The 19,581-nt window shown below is 34.5% G+C and overlaps 4 protein-coding genes across 6 annotated transcripts; 1 reads left to right on the forward strand and 3 right to left on the reverse strand.

The window, feature by feature from the left end:
• LOC104719455 (5-oxoprolinase) lies at positions 637-5,313 on the reverse strand. Of its 2 annotated transcripts, none has more exons than XM_010437390.1 (3): positions 5,203-5,313; positions 1,526-5,024; positions 637-1,323 (listed from the first exon to the last, which is right to left on the reverse strand). In XM_010437390.1, exons 2-3 carry the CDS (start codon positions 5,011-5,013, stop codon positions 1,011-1,013), a joined length of 3,801 nt encoding a protein of 1,266 aa, XP_010435692.1. In that variant the 5' UTR covers positions 5,014-5,024; positions 5,203-5,313; the 3' UTR covers positions 637-1,010. The 2 variants fall into 2 exon arrangements, with proteins under 2 accessions (XP_010435692.1, XP_010435693.1); XM_010437391.2 differs by having other exon boundaries at positions 1,526-5,042; positions 5,203-5,294.
• LOC104719457 (uncharacterized protein At1g66480) lies at positions 5,473-7,141 on the reverse strand. Its single transcript, XM_010437392.1, has 2 exons — positions 6,555-7,141; positions 5,473-6,147 (listed from the first exon to the last, which is right to left on the reverse strand). The coding sequence occupies exons 1-2, from the start codon at positions 7,137-7,139 to the stop codon at positions 6,094-6,096; spliced, it is 639 nt and encodes a 212-aa protein (XP_010435694.1). The 5' UTR covers positions 7,140-7,141; the 3' UTR covers positions 5,473-6,093.
• LOC104719458 (pyridoxal kinase) lies at positions 9,187-12,598 on the forward strand. 2 transcript variants are annotated; one of them, XM_010437394.2, is made up of 13 exons: positions 9,187-9,294; positions 9,405-9,501; positions 9,910-10,003; positions 10,131-10,235; positions 10,376-10,459; positions 10,652-10,725; positions 10,908-10,972; positions 11,246-11,309; positions 11,469-11,534; positions 11,648-11,704; positions 11,977-12,021; positions 12,119-12,172; positions 12,255-12,598. In XM_010437394.2, exons 1-13 carry the CDS (start codon positions 9,212-9,214, stop codon positions 12,393-12,395), a joined length of 1,029 nt encoding a protein of 342 aa, XP_010435696.1. In that variant the 5' UTR covers positions 9,187-9,211; the 3' UTR covers positions 12,396-12,598. The 2 variants fall into 2 exon arrangements, with proteins under 2 accessions (XP_010435696.1, XP_010435697.1); XM_010437395.2 differs by having other exon boundaries at positions 9,207-9,294; positions 9,395-9,501.
• On the reverse strand, positions 13,023-14,053 carry LOC104719459. The gene is made up of 3 exons (XM_010437396.2): positions 13,965-14,053; positions 13,792-13,867; positions 13,023-13,699 (listed from the first exon to the last, which is right to left on the reverse strand). Exons 1-3 carry the CDS (start codon positions 13,992-13,994, stop codon positions 13,071-13,073), a joined length of 735 nt encoding a protein of 244 aa, XP_010435698.1. The 5' UTR covers positions 13,995-14,053; the 3' UTR covers positions 13,023-13,070.

Consider the following 19,581-nt stretch of genomic DNA (forward strand, 5'->3'; position numbering starts at 1 on the left):
GGGAGAAACTTTGAGGTTAAATGAATGAAAAGGAACATGTTTAGGTAACATGCATGGATGACCTAGAAACGGTTTTTGGGTGTGACAAGAATATGATTGTAACTTGTAAGTATGAACGAAAAATAGATGAGCAATCTCTAAAGAGTAGAGGAAGAGTGTTTGCTCTCTCTAGGGTGAGTGACTAATGCTAGAAGTAAAAATAAGCAAAAGTTCTGATCCCTCCCTCGTTGAAGAGAATGTAATATCCCTACTATATCGGATAAAAAGTGGGGGTTTGGAACGGATCCGGGTCTATGTATAGGTTTGAAGTTGAACCGATACAATGCGCTCGAGTGTTTTTCACTTACCACTTTTGTTTTCTTGTGTCTGTAAACAAACAAACGAATCCTAAGATTTGTAGGTGACGTAATTTTCATACTATTTGTAACCTAAGATGTGTCGGACTAGACGTCGAGTTGTTTCCTCGATATAAGCTCTTGTAGTTGTAGCTTTAATCCCTAAGTAAATCAGAGATATGAGTAGAGTTAATAATTTTCATCGTTTTGACTCGGAAAGATGTTGAATAAGTTTGAACTTTTGAATATGCCGCGTAAAATCTAAAATTAAAAAATTTACAAAAGAGTTATCAAACATTCATATAAAACATTTTCGAGATTGTTATTATTATATAACTTTTATAATAATACAGACCAGTTTTGCTTCGTTTGCTAAACGAATAAAACAAAGCTGTACTTAAAACGAAGTGTTTGTACAATGTCTGAATACTTAAAGAACAACATAAAAACATAACATCAGCTACTAAACTTATTCACCACAACAATGTCATTACCTTGTTCTTTTTGAATCAAGAATCTGATCCTTATTTACCCAAAGTGGCCAAACCCTCCAACGAATGTCCGGCCAAGGGACACCGAAAGATTAAAAAGACACATAAACCACTAAGCGGATTATGCGAGCAATGAAGAAGTAATGAAGTTCTACAGGAGACTTACGAGGAGGAGATGAATCGTTTAAACACTGGCGCCAAATCCACCACCACCCGGGGTAAGAATCTGTAGGATTTCACCGGCTTCCACGTGTACGGTATTCTTACCTCCAAGGTAGATTCTCCGTTTGTCTTTAGTGATGAGATAGTTTGCTCCACGAACTCCGTTCTGGCCACCGTTCAATCCACGTGGCGAGTGAACTCGTCTCTCTGAGAGGATACTAACAACCACAGGCTTTCTGAACTCTATCTCTCTCACTAATCCATCCCCTCCTTTATGCAACCCTTTGCCTCCACTATTCTCTCGCAATCCAAATCTATGCAACAGAACAGGGTACCTGGTAAAACCCATGTGTCAGTAAAGTAAAAGTAGGTCTGACCATTCAGTTTTTTTTTTAAATCTGTTTTTGTTTGCTTCTTATGTCCACCCCTAAGTGGAGGACATTGTACTTATCCTAATTGAGTTTGTAGTGGATTGTAGCTTTCTTAATAGCTTAGCATATAGCTACAAATCTAACAAGTTAATTAAGAGTTCAGTACCTTTGCTCGAAGATCTCGGGATCAGTCATCCGAGTGTTAGTCATATGGCATTGGACTCCGCTTGTCCCGTCCCATGTCGGTCCAGCTCCGCATCCTCCACCAATGGTCTCATAGTATCCAAACGTGTCATCTCCAAATGTGAGATTATTCATGCATCCTTGGGAACAAGCACAAGCCTGGAAAGCAGTTAGAACAACATCTGTAACTCTCTGGGATGTTAGAACGTTGCCTCCAACAACAGCTGCTTTCTCGCTTGGAGACAGGAAAGAACCAGCGGGTATGCGAATTTCAACCGGAGCTAAGCAGCCTTGGTTTAGTGGAATGTCGACATTAACTAGACAGCGGAGGCAGTAAATAACTGCTGCAGATGTAACTGCTTCTGGGGCATTCCAGTTACCATAGACTTCCGGGCTTGTGCCTGTAAAATCGAAGAAGGCTTCTCCTTTGTCAGCATCGATTGTGAGTTTTAAGTGAATCACGGATCCGTCATCCATGTAATCCTCTTCTTCTATGGTCACGGAATTACCAACCCTTGATTTAGGCGTTTCCGATGAGACTCTAATAGCAACAGACTTAAGCATTTCTCTCACTGCTTCTTCTGCGTTAAGCTGCACGTATTTCATGTAAGCCTGAACAGTTCCAAGTCCATATTGCTCAATCAGCTCTTTAATTAGAGCAATTCCTCTTTGGTTTGCAGCTATCTGAGCTTGAAGATCCGACAGATTGTCCTGAATCCTTCTGGTTCCCGGAATCTCAATTGTTGTCTCATCAGAAGAAGGGAATTGAAGAAGTTTAACGATTCCTTCTTCCTGGAAAACACCTTTTTCAACAACTTTAAACGATTTTATAGCAGCACCTTCTTCCCAAATAGCCTTTGAGAACGGGGGCATGCTTCCTGGAGTTATGCCTCCAACTTCTGCATGGTGACCTCTACTAGCCACGAAGAACACAAGCTTCCCTTTGTCAAAAACAGGCGTGATAACGGTTATATCAGGCAAATGGCTACCACCGGCGCACGGATGATTAGTTACTAAAACATCTCCTTCGTTCAGATTTTCACCCCAATGTTTGAGCTGCCAGCGAACTGTACTCGACATGGCACCCAGATGAACTGGAACATGTGGCGCATTAGCAACTAAGCCGCCATCAGGACTAAACAAGGCGCAAGAAAAATCCAACCTTTCCTTGATATTTGTTGATATGGAAGTACGTTGCAAGGTTCTTCCCATTTGCTCAGCTATACCCATGAATCTGTGATTAAAGATGGACAGCTGAACAACATCTGCAACATTCTCTGCAAGCTTTACACTGCTAGTTGCAGATTCTACCTCGATTTTAATGTTCCCATATTTTGTGATGATGGCTTTGCACTGAGGTTCTACAATAACTGTACTATTCCCGTTCATGATGATCGCAGGGCCAGGAATCTCATGGCCAAAACCTAAGTTCTCCAACTTGAACAACGGTGTGTCATGCCATCCACCTTCAAAGTAAACCTTGTAGAGCCTTTCAACCTTAGGAGTACCAGGGGCAGCTTCAACTGCCCGTGGTTTTAGTATACTAGTCACTCCAATTCCCCTAACCCGAACATCACATATAAGGAGATCTCGGTTTTGAAGTTTAAATCCATACTCTTGCTCGAAAAGCTTGAGAAACTCTGCAGCATAATCAAATGCCGAGCCATCTCCAGTTTTCTTACCCTTTACCATGATTGCTGTATCTGTGCCGTCATATCTTATATTCAAATACGTCTCAGTGGAGATATTTTCATCCTCAAAACCCTGCTCCTGGAGTTTCTTTCTCACTTCTCCTAGTAATAGATTTTCCCTTCTATAGGCCTCTGAAAGAGTTTCAGGGCCATAAACAGCTGAATATGGCTCTTGAGCATCTTCAATAACATCTGCCAAACCCATTCCATAAGCACTCAAAATTCCGCAGTATCTGTGAACAAGAACTTCTTTCATGCCCAAAGACCTAGCAATTGCGCAAGCATGTTGCGGTCCAGCACCTCCAAAGCATGCAAGTGCATGATTCTTTGTTTCATGACCTTTCATCTCTGTCAGTTGACGTATGGGACGACACATTGTCTCATTAGCAACACTAATAAATCCCATTGCTGTTTCCTCCACTGACATGTCCTTAGCAGATGGATCCTGGCTCTTTCTATAAGAATTAATCTGTGCAACAAGCTTTTCAAATGCTACTCGTGTTGCTGCTACATCTAAGGGTTGATCTTCGTTAGGCCCAAAGATGGATGGAAAATAATCAGGAATAACAAACCCCAAAACGAGGTTTGCATCAGTAACTGCTAGCTCTCCTCCTTTCCTGTAACAAACTGGACCTGGGTGCGCACCCACAGAATCAGGTCCTACCCGGAAAGCACCAAACTGAAACTTCAGCTTCGACCCACCACCAGCAGCAACAGTGTTTATGTCAAGTTGTGGCGCTTGTATGATTGACCCAGCAATCTGAGTTTCTATCACTTGCTCATAACTCCCATCATAACGGCTAACATCCGTTGATGTACCACCCATATCAAATCCAATCAGCGGTTTTACAGTTTCAAGACCAAAGAGTGTCTGTGAGTAACCAACAACTCCTCCTGCTGGACCTGATAACACAGCTTTGTGCCCTGAAAACCTACTTTCCGGTGCTAGACCTCCATCAGATTGCATAAATAGAACATTCACTTTCCCAAGATCATCATCAAACTTGGAAATGAAACCCGACAAATACTCTTTAATCACCGGTGTCAGGTAAGCATCCACAGTGGCTGTTAGACCCCGAGGAACAGCCCGAACCATTGGCGTCAACGCAGAAGACAAGGACACATGTCTAAAACCCAACTCTAAAGCCAACTTCTCAACAGCCATCTCATGCTTTGGAAAAGTATACGAGTGCATCAAAACAACAGCCAAACAACTTATCCCTTTATCAAGCAAACCCTTCAACAACGGTTTCAAACCTTCTTCATCAAACGGCTTCACAACTCTAAGAAGCTCACCAGAAACTCCTTTAATCAAAGACCCTGAATCATCATCATCACCATCAAGCGCAAGCTCAACTCTTTCATCAACCTCAACCACCTCTTCATAAAGATTCGACGGTTTCGCCACAGTAAGATCAAAAATATCAGGCCTAGCTTGATTACCAATCTGCAACAAATCCTTAAACCCTTTAGTAACACACAAAGCTATCCTTTCCCCTTTCCTCTCCAACAACGCATTCGTTGCCACAGTTGTACCCATCCTGATCCACTGAATCTTATCAGTTGGTATCTTAGACGTTCTTGGTATCTTCTTCCCTGTATACTCCTCAAGTATCCTCCTGATTCCTTCAACAGGAGCATCATCGTAGTTGGATGGATCTACTGATAAAAGCTTCAACACACGACCATCAGAATGCCCTGGAATCTCAGCGTAAACATCAGTGAATGTACCTCCCCTGTCCATACAAAACCTTAGCTTCCCTTCAACTACAGTCCCCATCTCACACCTCTCTGCATCATCAATCACAACTCAAACCACATAAATAAAGCTTAAATCAAAATCAACCCAACAAGTAAATTTCGCTAATCACCATGACACAACACAACAACAACGATGCTAAGAGATCAATTCAAATGAAACGAGGAGAGTCAAGTATATGTATCAAAATCAAGATAGCCATGGAAATACCTTGAAGATCGCTGAAGGGTCGAGTTTTTAGAAGAAAGCGTCAACACTGAAGTGGGAGGATGATGACGAAGAGTGGATCAGGTGATGATGATTGATGATTGATGAATGAGATTGGGATATGAAGGATCTCTCCATTAAAGCCAGCTTCCTTTGGTTTTCAAGGTTGACTAACTAAACCATTTTGGTTTTTGGTTGGTTAAAATTTAACCGGATAATAATATGTAGATTTTGTAAAATCGTTTAGTTGAGCATGTTTCCAATCAGACTACTGATTTGCCGACAATAAAATAATGAGCCTAATAATAATAAAATTATACATTTGAGAGAATAATGAAGGTGACGATGACAGGTTTGGACCATTCTGTGTAAGGATTTTTTTGCTTTTCCGGTTTGATTACCAGTTGGTTAGATTAGAAGTTCAACTTAGAACTTAATCGAGTATGTTTTATCAAAGGTTTTAATTACTCTAGCAAATCATACTTGATCTATGTTCTTTATTAATCCATTTTTTTCTTTTTTGAATTTTCACACAGATTAAGAAATGTTTTAAAATGACATTTTAAATTTTGTTTTTATTGAATATTATATAAGTTTTTTTTTTTTTTAAGTAAGAAATAGCATGAATATGAAATGAGAATAAAGAACAAGTAATTTTTTGAAACCTTTTCTTTCAAAACATGGATCAATTAGGAACAAAGGAATACATTTGGGGTTAGATAGCTTTGCATATCTTTTTAAAAATAATTATTGGTGGACCGTGGACGCATGTTAAACATATTCTTTTTTGTCGGCCTCATAGAGTTATATATCACTCTTCATAGACTTTTGAGAGTTTTTTCACACGTGTGTTAACCAAGATACACTATGGAAAACCTTGAATCGTGCCATGTATTATGAAACAACGATCTCTACTCTCCCTCCTTTCTCTGCGAAACTTACGTGCTTCTGCATATTAGTTGACACAGCAAACAATTTATTTTAATCTAATTACGGTTCGCAACTAAATGCAATTTCTAACCCTAGTATATGTAGACGTAGTAATGTGACAAGAGGTCATTTTGATGATATATGTGTAATCTTTCCATAAATAAAGAAGCACAACATAACAGAGAATACTTTAGATGTGATCATGTGATCATGTGATCAATATTTAAACCAAGTTAACGTAATTGTTTCAGAGTATTTAGTTGGATCCGATTTAGAATTTAAAGCCAACATGTGAATTTCATAATTGTTTGCGTTTACATGTGTATATAAATGATACGTGCTATGTTAGTGTGTGCTATGGTTTCAAATTTGATATATACTAAGATTTTGTAAACATATTTTGACAAGTTCCCGACGTCATTTACCTCATGTGCTTTGTAATGGTTCTTTTTCTCAAATATTCCAATTTTCCGACGTAAGCCATCGTTATCTCCGGCTTGTATCTTACCGGAGCTCTCCAAATGAACTCTTGCAATCCTGGCCGCGACCTCGGAAGCATCTTGGCATTCTCCCATTAACTTCGTGATGTGAGACCTAGGTAGCCTTAGTGTCACCCTCGTCGGCCCAGGTCCAGGCCCATCTCCACATTCTAAACTACCGACACCGATGTCGGAAACCGTTCTCCTAGAAAGCATTAACATCTCCAGACGCTCCTTGGCGCCAACATGTATATTACCAGACATAACTCTCCGGTATGGAAGCTTATTCCTCTTATCAACCAACGAAAGTTCCACCAGAAAATACGTTTTATTCGGCCTTAAGATCTTATTTGGCTCTAGCGGTTTGGCGCGAACTCCTAACCGTTTCACGGTCTCCGGGTCTAGCAGCACATGTCCGGGATACTCCTTCGTGGCGTCACTCGCTGTTACCGGAGTTTTGAGCTGGAAAATATCACCGTTGATCTTCATAACTTTCACCTTGTTTCTCCTCACCATTATAGTGTTTCCCATTTTTTTTTTCCTTTATTGTTTTAATTGTATAGATCTCACAAAGCATGTGCTATCTTTTTATATGTTGAGGAGGTTTGGTTAAAGTTTTTTGATTGGTGTGTGAAACTTTGAAATTCTCTGGAGATTCCTATTTTTTTTTAAAATAAAGTCTTAACGTTGAAATTTAATTAATTAATTATGTTGAAAAGAATAAACGTGAAAAAGTCGGTCCATCTCGATACATTTGCTCATAGCTTTTTTTCTTGCTAATTTAAAAAGCAATCAGTAGTCGCCAAGATTATCTTAATAATAATGACCAGGTACGTATGTTATATATTCAATTCTGTTAGGCGGTTATCCAAATATACTCCGTCGCCATATCTACGAGAAATTTTATTCTAGCTTTTGTCCTATCCCAAATTTCCATCATTTGAAGTATGCATTAATACAACCCTTTATACAAAATATGCATTTATGGTTCTTAAAAAAAAAAAAAAATATTATTCGTGGCTTTGATTCCATTTGCATGATTCTCCGAATTCATCAGTGTTCTAGTTGGTTGGAGGATCGAGTAGAGTACTGATGCATAAATTATTCAAATGAATTCGGAGGTTCAAAGAGACAGTCAGGAAATAAAATGAAGCGGCCGTGAACCATTAAAAAAAAAAGTGATTTACCGTTGACATTTTTGCCAAATAAACGATTTTATTTTGATTTTCTTAGTTTTAATATTTTGTAAATTTTAAAATACCTTTAATTTTGTTTATATTATTCTCTTAAAAAATTTCAGAACTAAAATTCAAATTCTTTTCTGCTATAATTTTATTTTGTTGTTGTAAATAATTATTTTACCAATGAACTAACCATTAGTTTTTTCTTCTTCATTTGGTTTTATGTTAAGAAAGAAACCACTAGTTAACGTTCGTTTCAACTGAAAGGTATTCTCTTCGGTCATTTTAATCGTTTTTAAAGGTATTCTTTGCTACAGCTATAGAAAAAAATTGTTTAAGTGAATAAATTAATGATGGTGTCTATCAATTCTTATACATATATTAAAAATGTATTCTACAAAAATTAAATGCATATGTTCTTCATGTAAATTTCCAGAAAATTTGAAATTTCTAGTTTTACTCCAACAGAAATCACATTATATTTTCAGATGTCAAAAAAATATCAAAAAATCACATTATACATTTTGAAAGCTTCCTCTCGGTTGGTAAGTGATGTTAAGCAGATTATTTGAAGCAAGTTGTCGGGTTTGGATTGATTGGCCTTAATTATGTTCTTCGTATCATGACAGTGACAGATTGACAACTTAATTAATACTTTCCACAAGTATAAGCTCACGCGATTGATAGACACATGAGGGACCAACTCTTAGCTATTGGACTTGGGGGATCGGCGCTATGAAACTGGACTGCAAGCTTGGTTTGCCACTCGAGTTTAGTAGTTTAATGTATTAAAGTTTAGTTTTTCAAAACTTATAATAAATATGCTGTACTAGTTGTACCAAAGTATTTTTCATTTTAAATATAATTTAACATTTATTCAAAAAAAAAAGAAAAAAAAAGCTCATCATCAAGATACCTTCCTTATTTGTAAGTCACGGTGTTTCCTAAAGCACATAAAAGAGAGATAAAGAGTAATCATATGGTTTAACAAAAAAATAAATTACATAACATTAATTAAAGTAGTACCAAAACAACAACCAAGAGGAAAAAAATGCTAATTAACATTTAACTCTTTCTTTTTGTTTTTTGTCGTCTCACTTAGCTCATTAACATTTAGTTTATCAATAATTATAGCTCTTTATTATCATATATATATTTGAAAAAAATTAGAAAAAAAAAGAAAACAAATAGAGATATTGACTTGACGAAAAAACGTAACCCTGATATCCAGAAGTCACAACTTCGTTAATTTATTCTCTCGCCGCCGGTTTTAGAACCTTATTTTCAGGTCCGGTTTACTGTAGAAACCAAACCGAATCTCATCGACGAACTGGTTTTGGTCCGGTTATTAAACAGTGGAGTTGCACACTTAAAAAAGTCTTATGGATCAAACAAAGGCTAATCTTTAAAGGTCAGCTCCTGATGCCATTCTCCCTCCCGACAACAACAACCACTTCTCTTCGTCGATCTCTGAATCATCACTTCAACCTTAATCGAAATCTCCGGTTTTGCTCAAACCTTGAATCAAATTATAAATTTAATCCTGGCTGTGTTTATTTAATTCGATATTTATATTTGTGTTGTTGTTTTTGATTGATGCTTTAGTAAAAAAAAGATCGAGAAATTGGAGAATGACGACGCCTCCTGTTCTATCTCTCGCTCTTCCTTCAGACACTGGTCGTGTTCTTAGTATCCAGTCCCACACTGTTCAGGTTCTTCTATATCGACCCTTTAAGATTACTTCTTTTATTGTATAAATTTTTCAATCTTGATTTGTTGGTTTCAACAAGAAAGAACAGAGCTTTATGCAATTGAACCTGAATTTTGGTATAAATATGTAAGCTTTTGAATGTATTAGTGATAAAAAGATTCTACTTGATCACTTTTGCTGAATTTTTACATAAAGGTTTAGACTTTATTGAATTGAAGGATAGTTATACTCGGTTCCTTAATTTACCAATTTTTGAGGATAGTCTTGTGTTTATTGGTTCTATTCTATGAGAGTACTATGATTGATTTTATTGACAATGAAACACCTGTTCATGTACTTAAGAGTTGTACCATTTTTTTTTTTTGTTAACTTTGTGTTGGCCAATATTGTGATGCCGTTTACATTTTAGGGATATGTTGGTAACAAATCAGCTGTGTTTCCTCTTCAATTGTTGGGGTATGATGTGGATCCAGTTAACTCTGTACAATTCTCGAATCATACGGGTAAGATTCATTCACAGTAATGTAGAGTAGAGCCTAATGTTCTTGAAACAAGTGTTTATAGTGTTTTCAGGATTGGAGTATGCAAAACTACTGATTTGGCTGCTGTACTAAATTATTTATTTTCCAGGGTATCCTACATTCAAAGGACAGGTTTTGAATGGTGAACAATTGTGGGATTTGATTGAAGGTCTTGAAGCAAACGATTTGTTGTTCTACACTCATGTATTAACAGGTTCTCACTTTGAACACTAAATGCCTCTTATGCTTCAAATGCTGTTGTATCGTTGTTGGGTCAAATCTGAGTTTGACAATGCTTTTGGTGGGAAGTTCTTTTTTAAAAGAAGCAGTGCTTTTTATGTTTTTAAAATACAGGATATATTGGATCAGTGTCGTTCCTGGATACAATTTTGAAGGTTATCAATAAGCTTCGCACTATAAACCCAAATCTTACATATGGTGAGTGCACTACTACACCCGCAAAATCCTTTTGCTTTCTCTATTTACTCCCTTGAAGGTTTCTGTGTTTTGGATACCTTGGAAGTATTAAAACAAAGATGTAGTTATGTTTCTCTGTAGTGAAGGCATGATCTGATATATGACCAAGATCTCAATGGTTAAATTATGCTAATTTAAGTCTATTCTTATTAGTATGTGATCCGGTGATGGGCGATGAAGGAAAGTTGTATGTGCCTGAAGAATTGGTACATGTATATCGTGAAAAGGTAAAATGTGACTAAAAGAAATGTGGTTATGTACTTTTATACTTTATATACGACCCTTATTCTCAGCATAAACGATTCATTCACTGAGTTCAAAGATTTGTTTTCCTAATCTGGCAATCCATTGCCTATATTTGTAAGAATAGTTGATGTGAAATCTCCTGATGGTATTATTTTGTGGTTAGGTTGTTCCCCTGGCTTCTATGTTGACTCCTAATCAGTTCGAGGCAGAGAAGTTAACAGGATTAAGGTACTTGATTATTAGCGAAACTTGCATTCTATTAGCCAATGAGGTCTCATGGAATGGAATTGTGTTTGAAGTGGTTTTCCTAGATCATCAGTTCATATCTTTTGCTCCTATGAAGTTCATGCTCACATGAGAGTGAGATTTAGCTCTTTGCATGAGTTAGCTGATAGTTATATTAGTAGTGAAAAGTATGAGCACAACACATCGGGAATCCCCAATGTTTGATATTTTCTCCTGTTATGGCTCCAAACATCACAGTCCGAAATAAATGTACAGGATAAATTCTGAGGAAGATGGCAGGGAAGCTTGTGCGATTCTTCATGCAGCTGGTCCTTCAAAGGTTTGTATTCTTGAGCTGCCTAAATGGGTTTCCAAATAATTTCGTGTTGGTTATGATCTCCATCTGTAGAGAGTTGAGAAGCTACTTTGCATAGTGTGCAACCATTCAAGATTAGCTTTACTATTTCTATAAAAACTCAATGATTTTAATGGTTGGCAGGTGGTGATCACTAGCATTATTATAGGAGGCATTCTATTGCTTATTGGAAGCCATCAAAAAGGAAAGGTAAGTTTTTGGAAAAGTATAGCTTTTTTGGTAGCCTGAGTATGTAAAGTGGCTTACAATTGCTTTTCTAGTCCTTTTCCGAGTAAACTGATCTTAGTTTTTTTCAACCTCAGGGTCTGAAGCCTGAGCAATTCAAGATTGAAATACACAAAATCCCTGCTTATTTTACGGTACTCACTTCAGAACTTCCAGGCATTTAAATGTTAGCATAAATGTAGTTTAAGTTTGTACAGATGAAGTACAGAGTGGGTTGCTAGTGCTTGGCAAGTAGGAGCGTTTTGTTCCAGTGGTACTGACATGTTAAGGCCAAGATGAAAGTTTCCTTGATGCCGGAATTTGGAACATGCTAATAAAATACCAATCATATGGTTTTCACTTCTGTTTCTACATTGTTTTTGTTAAATGTTGAAGTTTTAAGCTCTTTCGGATACACCACTTGCAGGGAACAGGAGATCTCATGACTGCTCTTCTACTTGGTTGGAGTAATGTAATGCTTCTTGATTTCCTTATGAAAGCAAAATATTGTCTATCTGATTGTCCTTATACGCTTTGACGTTTATTGTTTAAATAATTTTAATATGTAGAAATACCCTGACAACCTTGACAAGGCAGCTGAGCTTGCAGTTTCAACGTTGCAGGTAAGTCTTTTACCTGTGTGTGCTAATTGTTATTTGGAAGACATGGAAACTAATGATTGAATAACTCTGTAATGGTGTGTAGGCGCTATTGCGAAGAACACTAGATGATTACAAACGGGCGGGGTATGATCCCACCTCGAGCAGTTTGGAGATTAGATTAATACAAAGCCAGGGTGAGATTCGTAAACCAAATGTTGAACTGAAAGCTGAGAGATACAGCTGAAGCAGGTGGAAATGTAACATATTTATCTCAAATAAAAAAACATAGATGATTATGGGGCTACATTAATTATGCTGCACGATTCTTTTATGCATATAAAACCTTTCAGACTTTAGAGTAAGAGGATGTGCAAGAGCTCTTATAAAGCGTTTAAACAGTGGTTAGACAGATGGGTTTTTGGCTGTTTTGTTTGGATACTTATAGTTCATCATTTTGTTAGTGTTAATACGTTAACAACAAAAGACGGAGTGAAGGTATGCATTCATCTCTTGCAAATCTTTAACAGCGCCTTGTCTTCTTTATGGGCGTGCAACTAGAGGGCCTAATGAAGATCTAATCATGTTTCATATTTGTTGGTATTTGCTCATATGCATGTTTAAGTTAACTGTGTCCACATAACTGTGTACTAAATGAAGCTCAAAGGCCATAACCCTGGGGATTGGAATACTTGGATTTCTGAAGAGAATTTGATGATATGGGGTGCATATATAGCTCTATGCTGATCATTTAGCGTTAAGATTGTTACCATTTAAGTATAGTTTTTAGCTAATGTAGGAACAGAGCTCTGTTCTTCCACGTTCTTAACAAACACTGAACCAAACACAAAAAGACTATACTAATATGCTTGAAATGAAACCAAGGAGTGAAAACACATATATCTAGTTACGCTAACTTCAGTCAGTAGTAAAAGCCATGAAGTGGCCTTGAGCTGAACTGTTCATGATTCATAGACTGAAGTGGTCTTGAGCTGAACTGTTCATAATTCATAGACTGAGGAACAAGAGATTGACCGTTCATCATCTGGCCCCGGAAAGCTCTCTCATTCATCATCATATTGTTCACTCTTCCTCCACTCTGCATATTCATTGCTTCTGCTGCAGGGTATGCAGTAGAATATCCAAGATCCATGTCCCTCATCAGATTTGGTTTCACCTCTTCATAGCTGTTGTGTCTTTGCGGTATCTCCCCAAATAGCTCTTGGAAATCTTCAGGTGAATTGCTCAGATCAATGTAATCTGCATCGTTCATCATCACAGGTTTCATGTTCATCATCATCATCTCTTCATCACTCTGATTATGACTCTGCCTTTCATAACTTGGGACATTGTTGAGATTTCTTCCGAAGTTTTGTGTGTTCCCCAAGCTTCTGTTCTCTTGGTTAAGACCAGCTTGATGGTAAGGGGTCAAGAACATGGGCTGAGCATGTTTCCCTATTCTGCTCAACTTCTTGACCAAAATCTCTGGATCTAAGTTACCTCTAACAATCACTACTTGCTGATCTGTGTCTATATCAACAGAGTAAACACCTGAAACCAAGAACCATGGGACAAAAACTCATAAAAAACACTACTTGGACCAACCTATAAGATTAAAGATCTTATGTTCTGTTTATTCGCACCTTCAACTTTTCTCAGTGTTTTCTTCACTTTCCTCTTACATCCTTGGCAGTTGATGTTAACCTGGAGGAAATATGTCTGTCACAAAACCAAAAACGAGGTTACAATGTTGGAAAGTAAAAAAAAGAAGAATGTTTGTGTCTGAACCAAAGAGAGAAGTGATGTTTTACAGTACCTTCAAAGGTTCATAGACGTTTCTTGGCATTCTTGACTTCTGGACTTGATGATCTTCCTTAACTTCACTTGTGTTTTTGGGACTCTAAACAAGACAATGTGGTTGTATATAAGTAGAGAAGTAATAATGAGAGATATAGATATATAGAATATATGGAGAGAGAGACAAAGATTCTGGTGGACATTGAAATCTCGATCTTGTCAGCTTTTTGAGCAGGTAAGTCCCAGAGGACAACACACCAGTTTCTTGTGATGAAGATGGTTTGTGTTGGTCAACTATCACTGGCTCCTCTAAGTGTTAAATTTCATGTGAGAATTGTAAAAGATAATAAGAAAAAGTAAAAATAAATATGGGGAATAACCGAATAAGTATGGAGGAGGACCACTTGTAAGAAACTTTTGAGTATTTGAAAATTTCAGAGCTTTTGAGTATTTATGTTTTTTTTTAGGTTATAACTTCTTTATCAAGCATAGGTCTGCGTTGTGGCTACACACTCTAGTCTCTGTCGACTCTCTTCAAAGCTTCTTCAGCTTTTAAATTTATTGAGAACGACTTTATTAATTCGAACTTTCTTATTCTTTTTCTTATTACAATGAAAATTAACTAATTATATATTTCTTAAGATAATTTTCAAAATTTATAGTATAGATTCTAAAAAGAAATTTATCAACACATCAACTAATTAAGCCTGAATAATAAAAAAAAAAATCAGACAGAGTTGACAATTAGGTTTTAGTTTGGATACTATGGATTCATTTTTCAAAACCTGAAAACCCAATAAATTGAAATATCTGCTGAACTTAACCATACCAAATAGAAATAAAATGCCAAAGGCTAAATCAAGCCAATAATATATGACATTTTTGGTCCATATATTTTGAACTAAATAACCTGCAACCATTTTTTTTTACAGCAATAATCTGCCAACCATTAAACCTAAAATGTTAGTATTTATCCTTGAGAAGTACAAATATGAAACTAACCTTAAAATGTGTAAAACAATTACATTCAATTGCTATTAGAAAAAATTAATTTCAGTTAGTTAATTAATTAAATAAAGAATTAATAAAAAATAAAAAAACGCTAACAGATCAAATATAAAAAAATCTTGAAAAAAAAAAATTTCTCTCTCTAGTAAATTATGGACGAAAATTACTAAATATTTTTTTTAAAAAAATATAAAACAATCAGAATTTCAAAAACTAAGATTTTATATCCAAGTACACAATATAATTATTTTTAATAACTAAATTTTGAAGATTTTGTTAAGATTTCAAATTTTGATTCTCCTCTCATCTTTATTTTCTGTTATTTACAAATTGTTTTAAATTTTCATATAATACTTAAGATTAATAAAATGCAGATTTTTTTCTCCATATGTTGTGATTTGGATTTTTTAAAACGAAGATATATTACTCAATCTATAAAAAAAGTGTGTTTTAATTTCCACATTGGTAAAACTAAATTTATATAGATGACAAATTGATAATTTTTATTTGTTCACAATTATAATATTAAAATTACTATTTCATATTTCACAAAATAATGATAAAAATGCAACAAATAAGCATTATAAAACTGTAATATACGTCAAACATAAAATACTATAATATTATAAAATAATTAGTATTCAAAAAGGCTAATAGATTTACAGAAGAATTAAAAATAAATATTATCTCAAATAAAATAATTTTTTTAAAAAATATAACAATAAATTTTATTGTTAGATTTTTTTTAAATGATAGTATTTTATTAAAAAGCTATACAGTACCATAATCATAATTATAGACTGTATTATTTGGGTATCTCAACAATACAATATTAATATTTTTGAATTTTATTTTTAGTATTCTTAAGTTTTATTTTTGTAAACCAAACTGATAAATAGAAATATGACATGTGTGCTCATAGTTTCTAATGGGGTTCTCGCAATCTGTAGTTTGAGAAACGTTGTTTCACATTTTTCTTCCTCTCTCATACTTTCTCATATTTTATTATTTTTTTTGGTTTATATACGCTGGGAACAAACTCCCGATGGAGTTGGTGGTCTTATGTGTGATTTAAACGAGTACTATACTAATATCATTTAAACTTTTTTAACAAATCTTAGAAGATAGATTGAATGACTATAAAATGAAGTGTCATACATAACATAATGAAATGTAAGAACAAAGACGCAACATCACTAAATTAATAACAAGACATAAATAACCAAAAAACAAGAGAACCTACAAAGACAGTTAGACATCTTTTAATCCCTGTCGACACATACAATCGTGCTTGATTTAACTTCTGATATATACAAAGCTCCATCCCCACACTTCTTCACGCAATAAAGTAAACAAACATGAATTATTTTTATCTTGAGAGGTTTGAAAACTCACATCAGGAATCCTCTTCGTCTCCAGCGGTTCATGGCTACGAAGAGTAAGAGATTCGATATGAGAACTTCTCCACTTCTGGAGTCAATGGTGCAATACTATTTACAACCACATTGGAGACAGGCAAAGGGCACCTTGTACCAACAATAAAGTCATTGTAACTTGTAAGCGTCATAATAACCAAATTTAAATGTTACCTTTAAGAGGCATTCGCCACATCCTTAAGTTCACAGAAAGTGAAAAAAACAATCGGGTTTTCCCTTTTAACAAGTGGGATGCTACATAGTGATAAAGGATCTATGTGTGTTATGATGATACACGACCTATAGGGGGAATATGAAGAAAGTTGCAGGAGAGATGAAATTTCCTGGGTGGTAAGGGAGATATGTGGGCTCAAAAGTTATGCTTTAGAGGTAAAACGTATCTGCCCATTTACACTATATGCTGCTTTTGAAATTTTAATCAGTCACCTGATTATTGTATTACTCGTCCATATTCATTACAAGGAATTTCATAAGTCTTCATTACAAAATTTTGCCCACAAAACCCTACGCAACTACACATTAGGAATATATATTCATTAGAATCTATTATCCGAGTATAGTTCAACACTACAAATATTACAAATTTACACTGGTGTTTGTTCAATTTTATAATAATTATTTTCGTTACATTAACTGTCCAAAGAAAAAGTGTACAACTGTTGACAGAACCATCAAAACCGTAAAATTTAGAGAACCTTTTAACACTTGCTAGTGTTGAGTCCACAAACGAAAATTTGATAAGAAAAAAAGAAAAATCAAAGTAAAAAAATTGTGCCAAATTAATCTAATTACACTGCAAGCATGTTGATTCTTTTGCATGAGTTAATGGTATATTATTTTATAAAAATATTTTACATTTTATTACAATGTCTTTTCATTTTCATGTATTGTTTTGTTTTCTAACTTCCTCTTTTATATTTTTGTTATGATTTTTTTTTAATATCGTATTTCAATTTAGATATATTTCCATTATTGTGATCCTTACAATGCCACATCTCTTCGACACAAAAAATCGACTGAAAATAAGGTTAGATGAACAAAATTTAAAATTTTGAAACAAATGTTTATATATACACTTTAGGTGACTAAAAGTTGTTTATACAATTTAATTGTAAAGAAAAAGTGCTTATATATTATATCTCTTTAGTCTTAAGGTTCAGAAGTATATAAATTTTTGAGAATTGTTGTTGGTCAACATGCAGCCTGATTATAGATTCATTCCTCACAGTTTATTGCATGACGAAGAATTGGAGATGAAGATTTCGTGTAGAAATTGACCAAAAATAGAAGGGAGAAGTGTATAGAAGGTCATTTAAATATGTTTTTACATTTCTGTTGAGAAGGTCTAACTGGTGTCATCAAAAAAAAAAAAAAATATTGTGATGAGTGTCTTAAAAATAAGAGAGAAGCTCTTTAAGAGTCTTCACTAAAACTTCCTCTAAAAAACAATATTTATAATAATAATTAACATAAATATTTTTTATGGAACACTCTTTTTTTTGTAATTATGGATGGTAATAAGCTTAACTATCACCATCTTTGTTATTTTTTAACCCTTTTGTCGTTATAAATATATATATAAGCTTTGACCTGATAAAATTACTTCCCCTAAGATATATCTAGTTTATAAACTCAAAGTTATATGTAATATAAACTCAAAAATTATAGAAATATTAAATAAATATAATAAATAATGTTATGATTCATCAAAATATTTTCTTTAATATGCTGTTAGAATTTATTTTATCATCTATTTCCTCGCAACTAATTTTTTTTATAATCAAAATTTCTATTATTATATATATAAAAAATGTTTCTTACGTTCTTGTATAGTATGAGATTAAGGTCCCGATTGGTACCGACTATTACTTGTGGTTGTAGAGACTTTGGCTTTAAAAATTTGATTGTAAAAAATTTGGCTGCAGAAACTTTGGCTGTAAATATTTTGACTGTTAATTTTATTTAAATAATTTGTCACTGTAATTTTTTATAATTATATATCATTTTATAAATATATATCATGATAAATATTAATCGATATGTCACATAGTGACAAAATAATTATTTTTTTAATAACAAAATTGTATGGAAATACAATGGTGATGATAAAAATAATAAATTTGTAAAGAGAACTGGATGTCCAAAGAAAGAAAAAAAAATGCTGACAATTAATCTACAAAAAAAAAAATTGTAGACAGTTTTTAATTCTGATGAAGAAAGAAGTTTTTTTTTTAAAAAATTTTGTTGGTTTTACAATGTCATTTTGAGACTTTAAAAAAAAAGAAAAGTAAAGAAGGAAAATATTAAAGTGACTGTTGAAACTTTAGAAAAAAAAAATCATAGAAATCTTATTGTCAAATAAAATGCTTTTAAGATTTTTACATTTTTTAAAAGCTTTAAAAGCCTTCACCAATCAGGACCTATATACTGATGATTTAACATTTAGACTAGATATTTTTACGTTTCATTTTCATTTTAATTATTCAATAGTTATAGTAATGATACTAATATTCATGAGCTAGCCCGAAGAAGGGGCAGGTTGTGGCACTCCCCATAAGTGTTGATGTCATTGTCACAATCGTGTATTATTGTCGATTTGGTACACCCAGAGCCGTTGCAACAGTTGTAGAAAAAGAAGCAGCAGCTTCGGACATCTAAATTTGAAAAATAATTAAGGCATATATTTATCAAGGTCACATACTCACTATATATAGTTTTATCCCTATGGGTTTATAATATTGCAATTTTATTTAAAACATGTTCTTAGAGTACCTCCATCAAAGTATCTAAGAGTATCTAAAATATTAGATGTGATTAATTTTTTTTTGTATGATTTAGTTTAGAATCGTTGTTTATCTAAGATATTTTTGTTAGGTTTAGAAACTTGTGTCTATCAGTTTCTGATTGGGTGGGAGAAAAATAAACTTTTCTTTTATTTTTTCTTTCTCTCTCTCGTCTCTATCTTTGATCGACAGAGAAAACAACACGACGATAGAATCAAACCGATCACCGTAATAGACACCATCGATGTGCGAAGTGCCGATCATCCGGCGTCTCTCTCGAAACCAGTAGCCCTAATTTTGTAAGATCTCTCAATTGGGTTTGTAGTAATTTTCGATCTGTCAATAATTTTAACGGATGATCTGATTTTTTTTTTATTGTCTCTGTTTTGTTAGATGCGACGGAAGCTTT

This window comes from Camelina sativa, chromosome 10, assembly GCF_000633955.1.
Source record: "Camelina sativa cultivar DH55 chromosome 10, Cs, whole genome shotgun sequence".
Taxonomy (NCBI): domain Eukaryota; kingdom Viridiplantae; phylum Streptophyta; class Magnoliopsida; order Brassicales; family Brassicaceae; genus Camelina; species Camelina sativa.

What these genes read in the sequence shown, in the direction of transcription:
- LOC104719455 (XM_010437390.1), bottom strand. Translation starts at nt 5,013, where the DNA reads ATGGGGACTGTAGTTGAAGGGAAGCTAAGGTTTTGTATGGACAGGGGA. An exon ending in CCCGAGATCTTCGAGCAAAG is followed by an intron (nt 1,324 to 1,525) that starts GTACTGAACTCT and finishes GGGTTTTACCAG; the next exon opens with GTACCCTGTTCTGTTGCATA.
- LOC104719457 (XM_010437392.1), bottom strand. Translation starts at nt 7,139, where the DNA reads ATGGGAAACACTATAATGGTGAGGAGAAACAAGGTGAAAGTTATGAAG. An exon ending in ACCATTACAAAGCACATGAG is followed by an intron (nt 6,148 to 6,554) that starts GTAAATGACGTC and finishes ACTAATATGCAG; the next exon opens with AAGCACGTAAGTTTCGCAGA.
- LOC104719458 (XM_010437394.2), top strand. Translation starts at nt 9,212, where the DNA reads ATGCCATTCTCCCTCCCGACAACAACAACCACTTCTCTTCGTCGATCT. An exon ending in GAGAAGTTAACAGGATTAAG is followed by an intron (nt 10,973 to 11,245) that starts GTACTTGATTAT and finishes ATAAATGTACAG; the next exon opens with GATAAATTCTGAGGAAGATG. An exon ending in AAATCCCTGCTTATTTTACG is followed by an intron (nt 11,705 to 11,976) that starts GTACTCACTTCA and finishes CACCACTTGCAG; the next exon opens with GGAACAGGAGATCTCATGAC.
- LOC104719459 (XM_010437396.2), bottom strand. Translation starts at nt 13,994, where the DNA reads ATGCCAAGAAACGTCTATGAACCTTTGAAG. An exon ending in ACGTCTATGAACCTTTGAAG is followed by an intron (nt 13,868 to 13,964) that starts GTACTGTAAAAC and finishes GTTTTGTGACAG; the next exon opens with ACATATTTCCTCCAGGTTAA. An exon ending in AACACTGAGAAAAGTTGAAG is followed by an intron (nt 13,700 to 13,791) that starts GTGCGAATAAAC and finishes TCTTGGTTTCAG; the next exon opens with GTGTTTACTCTGTTGATATA.